General features: G+C 33.5%; 1 protein-coding gene and 2 long non-coding RNA genes across 3 annotated transcripts; 2 read left to right on the top strand and 1 right to left on the bottom strand.

Annotated features, from left to right (window-relative positions):
• Positions 1–1100: 1100 nt before the first annotated feature.
• On the top strand, positions 1101–2045 carry LOC127151663 (uncharacterized). Its single transcript, XR_007824722.1, has 2 exons — positions 1101–1541; positions 1658–2045. It is a non-coding gene; the product is annotated as an uncharacterized LOC127151663 (long non-coding RNA).
• Positions 2046–4155: 2110 nt separating this feature from the next.
• LOC103490622 (uncharacterized) lies at positions 4156–12402 on the bottom strand. Its single transcript, XM_051091533.1, has 8 exons — positions 12032–12402; positions 10451–10591; positions 10174–10266; positions 9968–10094; positions 8422–8531; positions 5964–6044; positions 4692–4771; positions 4156–4578 (listed from the first exon to the last, which is right to left on the bottom strand). Exons 1-8 carry the CDS (start codon positions 12311–12313, stop codon positions 4359–4361), a joined length of 1134 nt encoding a protein of 377 aa, XP_050947490.1. The 5' UTR covers positions 12314–12402; the 3' UTR covers positions 4156–4358.
• LOC127151664 (uncharacterized) lies at positions 4414–5157 on the top strand. The gene is made up of 2 exons (XR_007824723.1): positions 4414–4554; positions 4968–5157. It is a non-coding gene; the product is annotated as an uncharacterized LOC127151664 (long non-coding RNA).
• Positions 12403–15341: the final 2939 nt, after the last annotated feature.

The raw sequence follows: 15341 nt of genomic DNA, 5'->3' as shown, positions 1-15341 counted from the left end.
GTAAAGAAATGATTGGACCAATCAGAGTAAGGCCTGAGGACTAACTCCTAACCGCTCACCTCGAAAAAATCAACTTCCTTATGCCGCAAAAGCCTTAATTTTGTAGCCATATTTACGAAATTACACCTCTTTTTGTTGGCAGTCATTTTCTTCTCTTTCCATACTCTCATTTTACTAATTTACCCTTCACTCTACTCTCAACATATTTATTATAATTAATTTTAATTCTAGGCACCTTTCTTTTATATAAATATATATATATATATATATATATATATATATATATATATATATATTTTTAAAATTTTTTTTTCTGGTTTAACAAATATGTAAAATATCCTTATAGCTGCCTCCCTTATGTTAGTGGTTATAATAGTAGTTTAAAACTTTTGTGTTTAATAGGTTATTGACATATTTTAAATATTTAAAAATTAAGAAGGTGTCTGACTCACTAATTACTAAGGAAATGATTTGTTATTTTATGGTTAATGGTACCTCAAACTTTTAATTCTTTGTCTAGAAGGTGAATTTAGAAAAATGTTAATTAGGTCAATGAACCGTACGATATTAGAAGAATTTACTACACACAAAACTAAAAGTTAAAAAACTCAATATACGCATTTAGAAGTTTAGAGATTTATCAGACATAACATTCGAAACTTTAGAGTTTATTAGAAAGTTTTTTAATTTGAGGAAGTAAATAAGTAGGAATATGAATGTTTGTAAGTTATAATTGTAATTTAAGAGCAATAACAATAATGATGAAGAAAAGAGAAAAGAAGTTTTGGCCTAAGGCCGAAGCATCACCTGAAAATACCATAAACAACAAAAAGGTCAATAATGATAATGGTAATGCAGCTGAATTGAGAGTTTTCACAAACACAACATTCATTAATATTTCCAAATTCATAAAGTTGATATGGAAATAAAATAATAATAATAAAGAAAGAAGAAGAAGAAGAAGAAGAAGAAGAAGAAGAAGAAGAAGAAGAAGAAGGAAAGGATTATATTGGAATCATGTGAAACATAAGAAAAGATAATAAGTATATTTTTGAATTTCAAAATTGGTAAAGAGGTGAAAAGAAATGGAGGGTATTTAGGTCATAAAAAAAAAGAAAGAAAAAGAAAAGAAAATGAAGGATCAAAAACGTGATTTGAGCAGATAGAAGAGGCGGACAATTGCCGCGCCAATTATTAGTGAATTACAAAAATTCCACTCTCCACATATTAATATTAATATTAATATTAATATTAATATTCATATTCATATTCATATTCATATTCATATTCATATTCATATTATTTAGTTTATTTATACGCCGTCGCTGCTTGCCTCCTCAAACAAAATTGCCTTCTACTTTTCTCTTACGCTCTAATTTCTAATTTTCCCTCAAAACACTTTCTCTAATACATACTTTTTCAATATGAAGAAATCGGGTTTCATCGCCGCCTCCGTTGCCGCCGCATCCGCCTCCGCCGCCGTCGCCTCCCCTTCTTCCTCTACCCTTGTTTGCAACTCAAAAGTTCAATTCCCTCGCCAGGTTTACCATTTTCCCTCTTTAAAAAATCAATCCTTTAAGAATTTGAACCCTCGATTTTTTTGTTTGATCCTGTAAATTTCTTGTCTTTTGAGATTTGGGATGTTTTAATTACGCAGGAGGGAAAGGAAGGAGAGAACTCTTCTTCATCGTCTTCCACCGATAAATTTGCTCCTAAATTTGATGGATTGAGATTTATTGAAACTCTTGTAACGGCTCATAGATGAACTGCGCCGGCGACGGCGACGTTCGTGGTTGCATTTGCGGAGAAGGGACCCACCGTGGCCGCAACTTTGTATGTTGCCTACCTTTATTGTTAATTCTTCTTCTTCTTCTTCTTCTTCTTCTTCTTCTTCTTCTTTTTTAATTTTTGTTGTCAAAAGAAATGATAGATGCTAGGAAATATTGTTGGAAGTCTCTTATTTTGGACATTAAAGAATAATAATTTTTAGTTTATATTTTTCATTATTTTAATGAAAAATTAGCAAAAGATGGAATGAAGAAAAACGTGTGTTGGGGTTTGGTTTTTGGGGTTGGGGAATAATTATGTTCAAAAAATAACTTTAGAAGAAAGGACAAAGAGAAGGGGTGACGTGTACATGTAATATAAAGAAAAATAGGACTTTTAAATAAGCAAAAGAAAAGTTTGAGATTTTGAACATGGGTAAATTACATGTTGTTATGAATGAATTTTAAATTGTTTTTCTTTCCTTTTAGAGTTTTTCTTAAAACAATTAAAATTTATTGAGTTTTTAAGAAAACAAATGCGAACACATACAAGAAGTATAGATAGGGGCCACGAATATTGATGAAATAATGAACAAAATAATAGAAAATTGAGGGTGTGAAAGTTTGAGAGTAGAAAGTAGGACAAGGATATGATATATTACATGACGTGTCTTTTAATTTTTTTTTTTTTTTTTTTTTTTCCTTTTGTATGTCTGCCTTTAAATTTTCTTCTCTATTTGCGAATTTATTGATAAAAACTAACAAATATTTGAAAAAAGAAGTTCAAATTTCAACTATTATGAAACATTTTTTAAGTTTTGAAAAAAGCTTGTATGGAAAAAGATAGAGATATTTTCAAAAGAACTCATTTTAATAGGATAAAAAGTAAAGAATTTTGAAAAGTAGGAAACTTTACCAAAATTTAAAAAATGGGTATTGATATATTGTTAGGAATCCCAAGGAGGTAGCCGAGGGAATAGATGTTTGGTCCACAGTATCCAAACACAGATATGACACATTTTTAGGATGTTTGGTTTAAAGGTCACCAACTCTGATCAAAAGTAGTTTTTCAATTTGGTTTATTTTTTTTATGTGACTAATACTAATAACAATTTTGTCTTCCCTAAGTTAAAAAGGTGCTAAGTATACACACTCCAATATTCTTTTAAGCATTTGTGGTTTACAATATTTGTCTACCAATATAATTTTTTTTTTCTTATTTTGAAAACATGGTTTCGTCCCAAATTTAGAACCATGCAAATAACAGGAATTTTATATTTCCATTGTTTTTCACTTAATAATTAATAAATATATAAAATGTCACACTTTAAATTTTATAAAAGAAAAAAAAAAAAAAGAAAAGTTCACTTTCTTAAAGCTTTATTTAAGTAAACTAGAAGAGAAATAGGAGAGAGTTTGGAAGAGTACAAGGACAAAAGCATACAATGCAGTTTAAATTTAGTTACCAATTAAATCCTATATTCATTTTTTTAAATATCATCTAGTTATTCAATCATGGTTTGTTACGTGACAATCTCTTCTTACTATTCTTTTAGAACATATTATCTCTTTTCGGATGAGATTAAAGTGAAATGAAAGAAAGGTTATATTTCAAAAGAAAAAAAAAAGAAAAAAGAAAAAAGAAAGGGAATCTCCCCTGCTTTGAGTCACATATACCAAGACAATAAGAAAATTCATTGGATGGACATAAAAGGATGGTATAATGATGAAGGGAATTTGGAAGTAAAGCCACCGAGAGGTTAGAAAAGAGAAAATATCAATTTATATCCTCGAAATTTTTGAGTTGTATCAGTTTAAACCACAAATTTTGAAAGTTATATCAATTTAAACCTCAAATTAATAGTTATGTCAATTTAAACCTTGAATTTTCATAAATACGTTAATTTAAACTCTAAATTTTCATAGATATATCAATTTAATTTTAACTTTTAAAGTAAAACATATTAGAGAGTTTTAAATTCATGGCTTAAATTGATACATTTATAGAAATTCAAAATCAAAACTGATAAAATTATTGGTTTAAATTTTAATTCGATACAACTTCCAAAGTTTTATATAAATTTCAAAATTCAAAGGTACAAATAGAAATTTTCTAAAAAAGAAAACAAAGAGCACTGTCCTCTAGCACACACATCAGCGTCTACATCATTACATCAGCATCTACATCATTTTTCATTTTCATCCAATGACATATCTCAATGACATCTACTTCTTTATTTGATCTTCAAGATTAGAGATTCAAATTGAAAATATCATATCTACGAGAAAATGAATTTGAGTAGATTTGAGAGAAACAGGTGGAGCTCATGAGGTTTAAGAAGGCTTGTATTGTTTAAGTTTGTTTGGTTAATCCAATAAAACAAGAGTTAGACAACTATCTTCAAATTTCAAATGTAAATTAATGCATGATCAAATGATAAATTACAAGGTTAATGTTTTGATATCCTAAAAGTGTAATGAAAAGATTTAAATCAAGCCGCTTCGTAAGGCAATCATGTTAGGATAGATCTACCTATAAAAGTATAAAAGAATTTCATGCACCTCAAGTGTTTCAAGTAACATCGTTTTCGATTAGCAAAAACTGCTTGCATGTCTTACTTTACGGGTGATGGACCGCCCCATCCGAATACGTCGAGCAGTGAGAGCTTCTAACAATACTTCCAGAGCATCTTCCAGTGCTTCACCCTGTTTTCCGAAATCAACAGAGCTGAACTTTGGAACAATTTGAAGCTCAGAGAGTAGGCTAGCTGCCGCTGCAGCAGTGCAGGTACGGTCCCATGATGGTTGAGGCCTTCACATTCAGACGAGCTCTTATGAGTCAATATTCTATAAAAGAATCATGCTTTCCCCCCAAGACTCATGAAAACCCAGTCCATATATTGGATAACTGACTCAAATTCTTACCTGAGTTTATGCATTGCAGAGGACCCCGTAGACAATGATATGCATGGAATGTCCTCCCCCCAAACCAGTATAGCTTGCTCCTACATAATTACAACAATCATCACATCAGAATATAGTTTTTAGAGTAGTTTCCAGAAGTTTGGTCTACCACAGTCTGAATATCAACCACACGATGAACCTAAGCTATCAATCAAGCATCCAAATCTGAAAAAAGAGCCAAAAGAACATTATGAAGGTTCAAACCAAATTGACGTTTTTCTTTTGTTGATTTCACAGCCTCCTAAAGGACCTTGATACTTGGAACAAGGACCTATTGTTGGGATGTTCATTTCACCGTGGTGATGGAGATATTTGAATATAAGAGCCGACAAAAGCTGATTGAGGCCCATTTCTGTTGGGTAGTTGGTAGAACACCAGAATTGTCTATTTATATTGATATGAAATGGTAATTACACGAATTGAAAGACTCCTCGTGAATCAATGGAGTATTGATCACAATGACAGAATTCACAATAAAATGTTCAAACAATTACAATCAGAAAAGTAAAGACTCGAGAACAATTGTATAAGACCCTGGACCCTCTGCTTCTCCTTTCTCTCTAGGAGTCGGCAACCTTCCTCTACAAAATTTCCATCCCTTATCCCCGTAACCTCCCTCCTTTTTATCTCTTTCTTCCAACTTCCGGTCCCACCAGAGTGGTCCATCCCTTTACCAACCTCCCCTCCATTCCCACGTGCGTTGATATTTTTCTTCTTCTACTATATTCAAATATTAGCGGTGGACTAACAGTATGCCATCTAAAAGTACGGAGTATATATTTATAATTACTTTCCTGGACAAAATCTCCAGAAACCAAGATCCTACTGTGGGCCAACTTCATAAGATCACTCTTTCAGGGATCATGGAGTAAAAGAAATTTGAGAATCCTTCTTAATATTGCTGACAGATGGGGGAGCTAGATGGCCGGCCTCATTTTGGAGTACTAAAAAATATCTGTCCTCGTATGTCATGTGGCTTATATTGTTAAAAATTGGTAAGTTTGGTTTCGCATTTGCTTGGGGTGGATTTTCCTATCTGACCATGTTTCTGTTAAATAAAATGAAACAAATTAAGACATAATCCTAAAAGTACTAATTCAAAGTGCTGTCCTTCTATATCATGTGGCTTATATTATTCAGTCATTTTGTCAAGGGAAAAACATTGGCTTTCCTACAGTAATTATCCAGTAGATAACCTAGAAGAGATAAAACAAAAATGCTACATAACATTACCTTAAGTCGGTTGAACATTGCAGCAGAGTTGCTCCAAGTACCGTCAATCAAAATAAAATTCAGAATTCCATCTCCATCAGTCTATGAGCAGAATCAACAAGAACATTATGACCTTGATCAACTGAAAGAACAGAAAATTGTACAAAAACTGAAGCATAGCCAAAAATACAAAGTATGTTATTTGAAACTGTACGAATCGAATAGCTGAGCCTAGAAGTTGATAGAACACCAACTTCGGATGATTCTTATTCAGTGAAAATGCCGAGAGCTATATTACAAGGAATTGGTTTATCACCAAGTCTCGAACAAGAACAAAGACAAATAGCGGAGAACAAAATGGAAACCGTAACCCCTCGAGGAATAGACAACCACCTCACACAATTTTCACACCTTCACTTCCCAACTCCCTCGCTTTTTAAACCTATCCCTCTTTCTAACTAACTGTGGGTCCCAGCCTTAGCAGCTATACTTCCCATTACACATGAACTTCCTTTGCTTCCTCTCCTTCTGTACTGCCATATAAAAACCTTTATCTCATTCTCCAAATCACCTTGTCCTCAAGGTGAAAATGTGAAATTCTGGAAAGTGCTGCTGAAAATCATCACAAACCTCCCAAGTAGCTTAATGAGGAGGTAATCATTTCCAACTAATCAGTACTTCCCACACTCCCATCGTAGATTTTCCCGGTATCCATAAACCTCCTCCGGTTTGGTCACCCACTCATGAGTTTCCGACAAGGCACCATTTGCTGCACCTCCAGATGCTTCCAAGACTCCCTTCAGCTGTGAGACATGAAATGCTGAATGTATAGAAGCTGATGGAGGTAATTCCGATTTATATGCCACTGGTCCAATTCTTTCCAGCACCCGATATGGCCCAAAAAATTTAAGAGACAGTTTTTCGTTCCTCTGTTTCCGCAATGACGGGTGAGTCTTCAAAAATACCAAATCTCCCACCTGAAAACTCCACATGCCCCGTTATCTGCGGATTTCTTCATTTTTTCCTGAGCTACCCGTAAATGTTCCTTCAATACCCTTAAGGTCACATTCCTTTCCCTGAGTGGTTGATCAAGAGTAGAATTAAGAGTATTGAATCTCCATAATAAATCAACGGAGGTGGTAATCATCCATACACTGCTTGGAATGGGGTAATGCCGATAGAAATCTGGTATGTGGTATGTATTATACCGGTACTCATCCCCAATGCAACCATGATAACCTCTCCTTTGGTCTTTCTCCATAAAAGCAATGGAGGTATGCCTCAACGCTCTGGTTCACCACTTCAATCTGGCCATCTAATTGTGGGTGATAGGCTGATCTTCGATTCAGTTGTGGACTGAACAATCCAAAAATTTCACGCCAAAAGTTGCTAACAAAGACCTTGTACGATCAGATACTCATACTACGGATGCTTCAGGGCCGAAAAATGAGCATATTTACTATGTCTATCCACCACCAACAGTATAATATCAAATCCTCCAGCCTTTGGTAACCCATCAATCCATCAAACGTCACTCCATATGGCATCTGGAATTTCCAATGGCATCAACAAACCCACCGGACATAACGCCAAAGTCTTGTTACATTGACAAACTACAAATTCTTTACAATATTTCTTTACATCTCCCCTTCATTCCCTCCCAGTACAGCTCCCCCGTCAAACGTTTATAAGTTCTCAAATAACCTGAATTTCCACCAAAAACCAAATCATGATATGTATGTAACAGAGTAGGCAGCAAAGCTCAAGATTTGGACATTACCACTCTACCTTTGTACTTCAACACCCCCTAATGTAGAGAGAAATCAGCCGCACTCTCTTCATCCTTCTTCAGCTTATCGATGATTTCCTCAATCACGAACCATTCTCCACCTCTTCCCTAATCACTGCCATATCCAACAGAGCAGGGGTGACAAATGAGTTGAGTGCACCGTTGGAGGTACCTGAGATAATGCATCTGCAACTTTATTCTCCAACCCCGGTTTATATACTACAAATGTGTAACCCTAACCCCTCTCTCACAGAATAGACAACCGCCTCACACAATTTTCATACCTTCACTTCCTGACTCCCTCGCTATTTAAACCTTCCCTTCTTTCTAACTAACAGTGGGTCCCAGCCTTAGCAACTATACTTCCCATTACACATGCACTTCCTTTGCTTCTTCTCCTACCGTACTGCCATATAATAGTAATAGGTGGCCTAACAGAAGTCTTCCATAAATAATGTTCCACAGATATATGAGTATATCCAACCATAAAGGTCACACATTGTGGGAATGTTAATTCTAGCTAACATTGAGTAATGAGTATAGACTTTCATCATGTGTATATCCAATATGTAGTCTATACTTTCATCATTACCATTTAATAATATGTACGAAGTAAAATTCTAGCTTCACAGTGAGTAATGAGTATAATCAAGAAGGAACATTAACTACACTGCTTCAGAAGGTATGTACCAGTTGCTGTGTGTTTTCTTGCTTAGTTGAGAGTTCAGAGCCAAAGGCCTCCTGAATACCTTTAGAAGTTGCATTCTTGTTGGGATAAAGGCAACAAACTTTGCTTTTACCTGAGTAATATTTGGAAAATCACAGTAAACAAAAGAAGAAAATAGTCTACATGCCATACCAACTTTCCTCATGAGTTATTACAGTGTGAAAACCATACGACAGTTTAGGGATGATAACAACTATCCATATAAATCTGTTAGATATCCAAACACAAAAAATATACGGAAATGCTGAAGAAAACTATATTGCAATTTAATGAAGAAATTACAATATAAACAAGAAGGTTGAGACACTTGCACCCTTTCCTTTTGATATCTCTCCCAAGCTCTAGTTAACTCACCAAATCTCTTAACTCCTTCCTTCCCCACTTTATTTATTTACTAATAGACACTCAATATCCTACCAACCTAAGAAACACCGACACACCTAAAATGGACAAGTGTTCTTGTTGGACACGTGTCCTTGGCGTGTCAATTATTATATTATTATATTTTTTATTTAAGGCACGGCAGGACACGACCCGATGCTGGAGACACCTCTAGGACACGGAAACCTCCAAATTTTTAACAAAACAACTAAAAAATGAGGCATTAATCCCAAGCCCAGCCCATCGGTTTAAAACCTATTTTAGGTTGGTACCCATTCGTTTACTTGTTGCTGCTGAGCTCCCACACCCCACAGTGGATTTTATCCACCTACCTTAAACGCAGACACTTGAAGACCCATTAACCCTGCCATTTGATTTCTTTTTCCCCTTTTTCTGTTTTTAGCATTGTTTGCAATATTTTTTTCTTTTATCATCCATTTCTGTTTTTTTTAATTTTCTCTCTTCTGTTTTTTTCCTTTTATTAAATCTATTTTTGTTTTTTTTATTCTCTTCCATTATTTTCATTTTTAAAATTTTTCTATTTTTTCTTTACCATTATTTTTATTTAAATTTTGGACCAACTAGTAGTCAGACAAAAAATTAATTCTATGGTTGTTATTTTGATGTTTTCAAAAGTATTATTTCACAATACATGCATCATATATATTTGTGTCGTGTCGTATCCGAGTAACGTGTCAGTGTCTATGCTTTTTAGCTCATAATTCTCATAGATTCAAAACTTCAGAGTAATATCATAAATGTCTTAAAGAAATACTTATCTTCTTAGACCTAGACTAAGATAAATTTAGCTCTTGCTACAGTAAATAAAGCTATAGGCTTGTTAAAGGTTACACAAGGAGTTAAAGGTTACTCAAGGTGTTAATGATATATAATTAAATTTGTCTTCAACCACAACTAAGCTTTTAGTTGAATTAGTGGTTTAAGATGGTATCAGAGCATGTGGTCTAGGGAGGTCTTGTGTTCGAGCCCTTGTGTTGTCGTTTCCTCCCCAATAAAATTAATTTCCACTTGTTGATCCTTTCAAATATTTTAAGCCCACAAGTGGAGGGAGTGTTAGTGATCTATAATTAAATTTGCCTAGGGGTTTAAGACAAGGAATACAGTTACCTGCCAACTTGAATGCATTCCACATAATTTCTTCATGTTCAGCGATACCGTAGAGGGACAAAGTTGTGGCTTCTACACCAAATACTTGCAATAGCAACTTCCCTGTGTTGTTCTGCCGCAGAAAATCCTGAACAATAACTCTAGATAAACTTCACGTCAAGTTTAGTAGATGAGAATTATAAAGAATCGACCAGCGATAGACAGACCTTTGGATGCATATATAGCCAAAACCGTGCTCCATCCCATAGAGAATAATGCTTGACTCTTGAACACATACAATCCTCAACAGGCAGCCAGCACTAAACAGATTCAAAAGAACACAACAAAGGTAGATAAGTTACATAAAGTAACAATAAGGGTCTGTAGATAGTAAACAACCTATCAATTCTTAATAAATGCATTGGCAAAACTCATTCAACAAACCCGTTTTGTTAATATAGAACCCCAAGATACACAGAAAGACTTAAGATTGATTTATTATACCTTTTGACAAAGATAATCCCGGCTCCCAAGTAAACGACATGCAATTTGTCGAGCAGAAAAGAATTGCAGTTTCTGCTCAGAACTACCTAGAGCCTTATATGTAGCTCGGTGTTTTTTGTCCTCCTGAGTTTTGAAATATCCCTGAAATAAGACCAAAGGTTAACATTAACAAGGCAATCATTTGCACAATGAATAAAATAAGTAGCTAAACATATAGCACCACAGCTTCGTGGTTCATGGAAGGGTTATCTAAACTTGATTCGCATTCCACATGTTTAATAACCAAAAAGGATACTGCAGGAATAGTTCTGCCATTTCAGAAGCAAGGAGAATTACCTTATTTATTTATTATTATTATTATTATTTTTTTGTGATAAGAGATAACTTCATTCAAAAACAGGAGCCGAATGAAACAATCTAGGGGACAAAGTGATGAGGCATCACTTTTCCCAAGAGAGGGATTCCAAAAGACCTTCCAATCTTTAATGATGGAGACTATGCAGTAGTTACAAAAAAATTCCTATGCAGAGCACTAAAAAATGTTAATACATGTTCACAAAATGAACCAAAATTTTGAATTTAAACTCTTTGCAAATTATCCCTTGGGGGCCTTAACCAAAGAATCCTAGTATCGCTACTTTAAAAAGGGCTTCATGAGATTTAGAAGCCAGCTTCTGATGTCTTAAGGATGGCATCAAATCAACAAGAAGTTTGCAAAGGAGTTTCCAACTTTTTGTAGTAAAAATAAATACGGTGGACAAAATGTGGTCTACGGATTCCTCACCAGAGGAGCATTTTTTGCAAACTCATGGAGAAATAGATAAGTACGAAGTGTCTTCTAAAACCTTTCTGCACATTAAGACTCCTAGAAGGGAAGGTCTAAAGGAAGAACTTAAGATTTTTAGGGAAGTTTCCATCACATATCTGCTTGGCTAAATTCAGGTTTAACTTACTTTATCTGTGGGTCAAGTTGAAGATTAGGGGATTTACATGATAATTTCCCCAGTTTTCAAAAGTTCAGGAACATTAATAATCATTCTGACTTACAAAGACAAGCTCCCGGCTTGAGGAAGAATTGAGCTGAACATCTCTAACCAACTTGCCTTTTGTGTTGGAAAAATCCATAAACTTTATTTAGGGAACGAGTTGCAAGATGGGTTATAATCTTCCGACTACCCAAGTCTCCTGCCAATGCTAAGTTAAAAAGTGATCCTTTTTCCATGAAAGACCTGGTTTTACTTTTAGAAACGTCAATCCATCCCAAGGATCACGGCAATTACTACCAGCTGCTGTTGGGCGGACGAACAGTGATTATCTAAACTCTACTTCTAATAATAAGACTCCATGTGACATTCACTTCGTTTAAGAAATTCCAAAACCATTTTGAAAGAGAAGACATGAATCAATCTAAAATTCCAAGTTGCCGTTTACTCCATTAGCAATATCTAGATGAGTTGAATCGCAAGGGATATAGAAACAATAATTGAGTATAGGATTTAATAGACTCTGTTGCAGTATCAACCAAAACGTAACAAAGTAAAAGAAGAGGCGGAAAACATATCCAATGGGTTTGTGGCAAACCTGAAGTTTGCCGCCATTACCACCAAAACTCATTTGGGCATCAACATTTTTCTCCAAGACCTTCAATTCGTCTATAATTTCCGTAACCATGGTGGGAACGGGAGAGGTGGAGCCCCAACCCTGCCACTCCCGCAAGGTGATCGGAGTTTCTGTTGGTTTAGAGGTGGAGGAGTGGGCGTCGGGGTTTCTGGTGATGGAACCCATCTGGGTTTTGATTGAAAAGGCGCGAGACGGGTAGCGATTGAAAGTAGGGGCAAAGGCCCTTAAAGTTGACACCATCATGGACTTGTTTCGTCCAGTTTCTTCACTTCCATTTTAAGCTCACAGTCAGCTTAGCTTAGCCATTTCCTTTGACCTTTCCATTGTCACCATATTGGGCCATCAACTCATCGGGCTATAAAATTTGGATTAGGCTTCCTTCGGGAGGATACATTAGATCTTCGGGAGTCGGACGCGACAACAAAAATAACAAAATATAAGATTTACTTTGTAAATTAAAATTGTTAAAATAGCAAAACAATTAATTTTCAGGACAACTATGCCTTAAATACCCCTAGCTAATTGACAATATAGATTCTTAAATACAATAGTAAGAAAAACCACAAATACTCTATAATTAATACATAATATACACTCCCAAAAAAAGAAATCATCTTCTGCATGTAACCACTCCACTTCTCCAGATATGCGCGGCCTTCCTTTTTTAATCGGCTTGCACCACTGATTGCTTTTCATCGGAACCGTTCCCAGATCTCTTTCCACCGATCTTCAACCTTCTGATCGTTTGTACCATTGTGTTCGTTCTTCAACCTTCCGTTGGATTTCTGAAGTTAAAATTTTGAAAACAATATCCTTTGCTACGTTCTTCATTCAAATTTACGTTTCTGCGGCCATAAACGTTCCGATTGATTGTCAATATGGTATTTTGTTTCCCTTAATTCCGCATTATATTTGGATAATTTTAGGGAATGATTGGTAGTTGCGTGGGCTTTGAAATTTGAATCTTCTAAATGATTTTTCGTTACTTTTTTAATGTTTTTGTTAATAATTAATTATTGTATTATCTTTGCCATTATTTTAGGAGGTATTCACTTTCAAATGTATAATTCCAAAATTTCAAAAATGAAGATTTGAATATCTTTTTCGTTAATTTCTTATTTTTTTATGATAATAAATAATTACTGCATTATATAGTTTTGAATCTATAATAGTTTGAATCTATAATTATTGCATTAAAAATTAAAATTTTAAAGTTATTTTTCATTCATTTGAAGGTAAAGAGCGGAATAATTATGAGATATTGAAATCAAATGAATATATTTAAGGATCTCTAAAAGAATATAATAATTTTTTTATTTAGTTAATAATTGTCATAAGTGGGTGTGTTTATAAATACACTGTAATCGGATATATGATATTTTATTTGATTTTTCAATCTCATGAAATACACTGTATTTGTATCTGGACAGTTCTCATCCGTGGAGGGTTAATTTCGGCCCAAAAAAGTGGAAAAATATTTAAAGCAGTTAGTTTTGCCATAAATAAAAAAATAGCAAACTAATAAAAAAAATATCAGTTTGTTATGTTTTTTTTATTTTCTATTCTTATATTTGCCATTTGCAGGGATTCTCCTAGCTAAAACGTACAGTTTGCTATGTTTTTTTTTTTTATTTTCTATTCTTATATTTGCCATTTGCACGGATTCTCCTAGCTAAAACGTATGAAATGCCAAATTCGTGGGCCTCTGGATTTTTGGCACAACGCAATTTGATATACCGTGTAAATGAAAGAAAAAATTGGAGAAAATATCTAATCTAGCTCCAATTTTACGTAAATATCTTAAATTATCCGTTAAGTTCATAAATAAAATTGACTAATTTTATGAATGGATTTGACTTATCATTCAATTTAAATATTACATGTAAACAGAAGGGAAACTTACATTCCATGTCTTTCTTCTTTTATAATTTTGTAATTTTTTCAATTGTCTTTTTTTTTTTAGATCATCTCGTATTTTCATTGTCTTTCTTCTTTTTTATTATTTTTTACGTCGTTTAATCTTTTCATCGTATTTTTTTTTTCGCTGTGATTTCTTTCTATCATCTTTCTTCTTTTCCTTTTCTTTTTTTACGTAGTTTAAATTTAGATAACCAAATCTAATCGACCGTGTACAAAAAAAATAACTAAATCTAAAAATTTGTGCATAAAAAATCTTGAAAAAAATCTTTTAGATTGGAGTAGCCAAATATAAACGATCTTGTAAAAAAAAATAAATCATCAGTAGACAAATCTAAACGATCGTGTAGCAAAATAATTTAAAAAAATCGTTTAGCCAAATCTAAATGATCGTGTACCAAGTTTTGAAAAAAAAACGTTTAGATTTGGGGACCCGAATCTAAACGATCAAATCTAAATGATCGTGTAACCAAATTTAAACGTAACCAAATTAAACGATCGTGTAACAAAATTAAACGATATAATTAAAAAAAATAAATTGTAGCTATATCTAAACGATCGTGTACCAAACAATAGCCAAATCTAAACGATCGCAAATATATTATACGCACGTTGTTGACAGTGTATTTGACAAGGCAATTTTGGTATTTTACAAGTTGGGCCTTTGACCTTTTTCTATTTTCGACATTGTTCTATACAATGTAAATATACTTTGCCGCTTTTTTATATTTTTGAAAAGACCCCTAAACAAAAATTGATATAATTTTTTATCATAAATATTTTATATTATATTTATTACTTGTATTAAAAATAATGTATTTATACTATTAACTATTTAATAGATTTCTTTTTATTTAATGTAGTTGTAGTCATTTATTATTAATTCTATGTAAATATGGTATATATTGAATACAGTTATGACAATGTTTTCATTCATCTTTCTCTCCTCCCATTTCTTATCCTCCTTATAAATTAATGTACGTTAATATTTCCAATCACTCTCCCCGTCCATTTTTTATTCTTCCAATGAATTTTTTTTCGGTGAGTGCATATTTCTCTCCAATTATCCAATCAATCGCTCTCTCAATCTATTTTCTTACTTCGTTCATCTCCTTTAAGTTTTCGAGTTTTTCGATGAGTGCATATTTGTTTCATCTTATTCATGTTTTTCCAGTGAAGTAAATTTGTTTCATCTTATTCATCTAGGTATTTCAATTTTTTTTCTTACATTAGTAATCAATATTTTGCTGGAAAGCATACGAATGCAGTGAAAAACAAGATTGATAATTTTACTCTAATTGCAACTAAACTTAAATTTAGTGATGAACATGCATTAAGCACAACTCTAATTACA

Source organism: Cucumis melo, chromosome 11, assembly GCF_025177605.1.
Source record: "Cucumis melo cultivar AY chromosome 11, USDA_Cmelo_AY_1.0, whole genome shotgun sequence".
Lineage (NCBI taxonomy): Eukaryota > Viridiplantae > Streptophyta > Magnoliopsida > Cucurbitales > Cucurbitaceae > Cucumis > Cucumis melo.
This window is presented reverse-complemented; position numbering and strand designations above follow the sequence as displayed.

Bases quoted from the DNA above. Each gene is read 5' to 3' on its own strand.
- LOC103490622 (XM_051091533.1), bottom strand. From the start codon at position 12,313: ATGATGGTGTCAACTTTAAGGGCCTTTGCCCCTACTTTCAATCGCTAC. The intron at 10,592-12,031 runs GTTTGCCACAAA...GTCTTATTTCAG, and splicing joins GTAATGGCGGCAAACTTCAG to GGATATTTCAAAACTCAGGA. The intron at 10,267-10,450 runs GTATAATAAATC...GAATCTGTTTAG, and splicing joins GGGATTATCTTTGTCAAAAG to TGCTGGCTGCCTGTTGAGGA.